General features: G+C 41.7%; 1 protein-coding gene across 1 annotated transcript; it reads right to left on the reverse strand.

Annotated features, from left to right (window-relative positions):
- Positions 1 to 2,188: 2,188 nt before the first annotated feature.
- Positions 2,189 to 3,396, reverse strand: LOC104945350 (protein phosphatase 1 regulatory subunit 14D-like). Its single transcript, XM_010771001.1, has 2 exons — positions 2,909 to 3,396; positions 2,189 to 2,271 (listed from the first exon to the last, which is right to left on the reverse strand). Exons 1-2 carry the CDS (start codon positions 3,189 to 3,191, stop codon positions 2,189 to 2,191), a joined length of 366 nt encoding a protein of 121 aa, XP_010769303.1. The 5' UTR covers positions 3,192 to 3,396.
- Between the last annotated feature and the right edge of the window lie 722 nt (positions 3,397 to 4,118).

Here is a 4,118-nt window from a genome sequence, read left to right on the forward strand (position 1 = left end):
TGTGCGTGCGTGTGTGTGTGTGTAGGGCGGCACTAGCTAGCGTCCAGCCAAAAGAGAGAGTGTGTGTGTGTGTGTGTGTGCTTGTGTGTGTGTGTAGGGCAGCACTAGCCAGTGTCCAGCCACAAGAGAGTGTGTGTGTGTGCGTGCGTGCGTGTGTGTGTGTGTGTAGGGCGTCACTAGCCAGCATCCGGCGACAGAGACAGTGTGTGTGTGTGTGTGTGTGTGTGTGTGTGTGTGTGTGTGTGTGTGTGTGTGTGTGTGTGTGTGTGTGTGTGTCTCTGTCTGTCTGTGTGCCTAACCCTATCTTGATCTTCACTGTCCTCACTGTCAGTCGGAATAGCCCTAACAGCCTGATTGTGTCCCTTCTGCCCATAACATGTTTTGGTGTCCATTTCCTTTAAATATCAGTAGATGGTAAAGTAAAAACATTGACTAGGTTTATCATTTTACAGCTGAGCATATTTGCACACATTTGCAACGAACAAAAAAACATAGTTTTAGCAAATTAATAAATACATAATAAGTCTTCAAACAATCAAATTTACTTATTTACGTATTCACGCACATGCATATATTTTTGATTTTAAGTTGTGTACATTGCTAATATGTTAAAAATGGAAATGTATCTTACCATGTGGTGGCCATGAGTCCCCTGCAGCTTTGCTTGCAGAAAGGACTGCTCCACCACCAGACAAAATGCCACACCCATATCATTCCCTCATTGTATTGGACACCAGCATGTCAGGTGACATTGTATATATTTTAAAAAAGTAAAATATTTAGAGGGCCAGTGTGAGGTCGAAAAAAATTGTTTAGGGTTACGCTCATGGTGGCGCAAGAGGAAAAGTCAGAGGACAGTTTACTTTCTGAGAACCACTGATATCTAAAAAAAAAATCCTTTTCAATCCGTCAATAGCCTAAATGTTGAAATATGTATTTAAGATGAACTCTGACCATCTGGTGTTGCAAGAGGGAAAGTCAATGGGTCAAAGGGAACGTTCATTTATCATCCGTACAGAAATTGAATAACTGTAGCTAATGTCAGGGCAATCCATTCATTCGTTGACAAGCTATTTCCCTCTGCACTGCAGAATGAACCTCATGGTGGCCTAAGAACAAACTGACTGACCTGCAGCCATAGAAATACCAAGGCTACAAATATTGGAGCAACTGTAAATATACGCTGGAGCCAAGATCCATTTACACAAACAATTCATTCTAGGGAACCCTCAGGTACTGGTGGAGATAATAGCAGAAGGAAATATTTAGCATCCTGGAACCATGTGTCGAGCAACTGAAGACTTTATAGTCTGCCTGCACACATTGCATATCCATCACTTGCATGTTTAGGCTCTGAGGGCTGAATGGTGACAATGTTCACTTAGCAATGAGAGAGTGGCTTGTTCTGTTTAAACAAACAGTCGTTGTTCCAGTTTTGCTGGGAGAAAGGGACAGTGGAATCTGCCCAGGCTACCACTGAACTGTGTAATCCCATTGACACAGACAGGACTTCTGCTCTACAGCCCCACAGATCACATCCAGGTCCATCTCACTGGAAAAACACACCTCTGTTTGTGTGTTCAACAAAATAAATCCTGTCTAGAGTAGTTAGAGAATACAACAAAACAGATATGAACCATTACAATGAAAATAAGAGTTTCCAAAGTGACAATTTTCTCCTAATACCGCATCAAATCTATGTTTTGATGTGAATATGCCATTGATTTTGGGAAAAAGCTTTTATTGAAGGCTTCATTCTCTGTGTTTAAATTACACTGTACATCTATTCATTCCAAAAAAACACATATTTATATATTATTGAAATTTTTATTCTACTGTATAATATGTCAAATTAACTTATTCTATTTTATATGTATGACGTCTTATTCCTGCAATTTAATGTCCATTGCACTATTGTGTGTATTTTCTTTTTATGTTAAGTATATAGTAAGTTGCATTGTTGGAGGAGCTTGGAACTTATGATTTTCCTTGCTAACGAAATAGCTTTATGCATGAGACAATTAAAGCCTGTGAATTCCTTGAATCCACTGAGCCCTGTTTGGTCCTTTTGCTTCAAAGAACTGCCTTGTCATTGAGATGATCTGCCGATATGTTCTATAATTTAACATACTTGGCTAAACAGCACAAACACGCACTTCATGTCCAAAAATGTCCTCTTGAGAGACCCTTAATCCCCGTCAGTCGCCTCAGAGTCCAGATGTGAGGTGTCCTCCCGGGATTTGAACAACAGCTCCTTTTCTGCTCCGTATCCTTTTTCACATAAATTATGTTCTCTCTCAGTTCCACAGTGACCATGTAAGGCAAGCCCAGAGACATATAAATATCTCTGGGAAGGGGACAGCTGTGGAGCACAGGATAAGGAGAACCAGGGTGGGCCACCTCTCCTCCTAATGATCATCCCCACCCCACCCCCCACCCCTTTTACTCCAACAGATGTACTGTCCTTTGCATTACAAACCAGTGGAATATCAGTTAAAGGTAAAAAGGACAAATAACCAATTGCATGACAAGAAAGTAAAAAAAGAAAGAGATAAACAACAATAATGTATGTATCATACGTTGTTTGTCCACAAAAGTAAATAGCTTATTAATGCAACACTATTAACATTCTAATAATGCCATGCATAATAAAATATCTCAAATGGAGGCACATTTTCTGCAGAATAAGTACTTTTACTTTTAATAGTTTAATTACATTTTGCTGATATTACTCCTATAACCGGCTTTTACTTATGCGATATTTTAAATGCAGGACTTTTACTTGTACTGGAGTATCTTGACTCTGATGTATTTGTACTTTTACTTAAGTAAAGTATCTGAACATTTGTTCCACCACTGCTTTTTGTACAATACAGATTTGTTTTAGTATTTAAAGTCGCTCCTCCACCCACCTGCCCCGCGTACAGTCGCTCCAGGCTCTCGTCGATCCACTTCTCCACGTCCAGCCGCCTCTGCAGCTCCTTCCGGTTGTACTTCACGGTAACCCGAGCATGTCTCTTCGGGATGTTACCACCGTGTTCCTGAAACTCCAAATCTGATGAATGAACCTCGTCCGTTTCCTCGAGAGCCGCTCCGGTGCGCTCGGCAGCCATGTCTGCTGTGCGCTGGTGTGACTGGTTCCCTTCCTCTGGAGGAGTGGGGGGGCAGGGCGGCACGCTGCAGAACAACATTCTGTCCTCCTGGGATGTTTACACACGGGGTATACAAATAACCATCTGAACCAGTGCATGCCTTAAATGGCATTTCGAATTAAACTACAAGGTAACATAGTGTATTTACTCCACTGCAAAGTTGAATCATTATGGCTGACTCACAACTAATAGCATCTGACCTCTGCAACATGGATAGCTACAATCAGTGGCGGCCGGTCCATAGGGGCGCCGCCCCCACTCTTCTCCCATGTTTGATTGTCATTCAAAAATTAAAAATTCATAAAAAAATATATTTCCAATTTTTTTTTTTTTTTTTTTTTTTTTTTTTGTAAAGAACAAGGTCAATATTAAATAGTTTGTATCAGTAAAATGTATAATCTACAATAAAATCTTGTTTAAAATTGTTTTACGATGTCTAAAGTGACTGATAAGTCACATGTTTCCTGCCTGGCCGCAGCGTGTATCATTACCCTCTCTCGTCCGGTAGAAAAGAGCCCTCAGCCAGAGCAGCTGCAACCAACAAGCTGACTGTTGCTATCTGTAAACTATGCCGCCGAAACATAATTTCAGCCAATCAGCGTCGTCAGATCTGATGCTCAAAGGGCGCCATTTCAGCGCCCTGGCCTGTGTGTCTGTTTAGACTCGTATCCAAGGTGACGCTACAGTAGGGGATGGCTGCGTCTGCAGTTGTAGACTCCGGTGCTAGTGGATCGCCGGAGCTGTCGATTAACATTTGCATGCTCATTGTAGTTGTAAGGGCAAGGCCTGTGGCACCATGAAGCATATGTGTGTGCTGAGCTGTATTTTACAGGAAAGGAGTGATCAGAGGGTCGAGTTGTCTATTCTTGTTCAGTTTTCATCTTCCTCACCCTCTCAGACTTTGAGTTGCGCGCGCTGCTAAAGAGACGCGCTACCATGGAAACCAAACAATGGTGTACCTGTATT

Source organism: Notothenia coriiceps, unplaced genomic scaffold, assembly GCF_000735185.1.
Source record: "Notothenia coriiceps isolate Sejong01 unplaced genomic scaffold, NC01 NC01_scaffold00009530, whole genome shotgun sequence".
NCBI lineage: Eukaryota > Metazoa > Chordata > Actinopteri > Perciformes > Nototheniidae > Notothenia > Notothenia coriiceps.

What these genes read in the sequence shown, in the direction of transcription:
- LOC104945350 (XM_010771001.1), bottom strand. Translation starts at nt 3,191, where the DNA reads ATGTTGTTCTGCAGCGTGCCGCCCTGCCCCCCCACTCCTCCAGAGGAA. An exon ending in ACTGTACGCGGGGCAGGTGG is followed by an intron (nt 2,272 to 2,908) that starts GTGGAGGAGCGA and finishes TATGTGAAAAAG; the next exon opens with GATACGGAGCAGAAAAGGAG.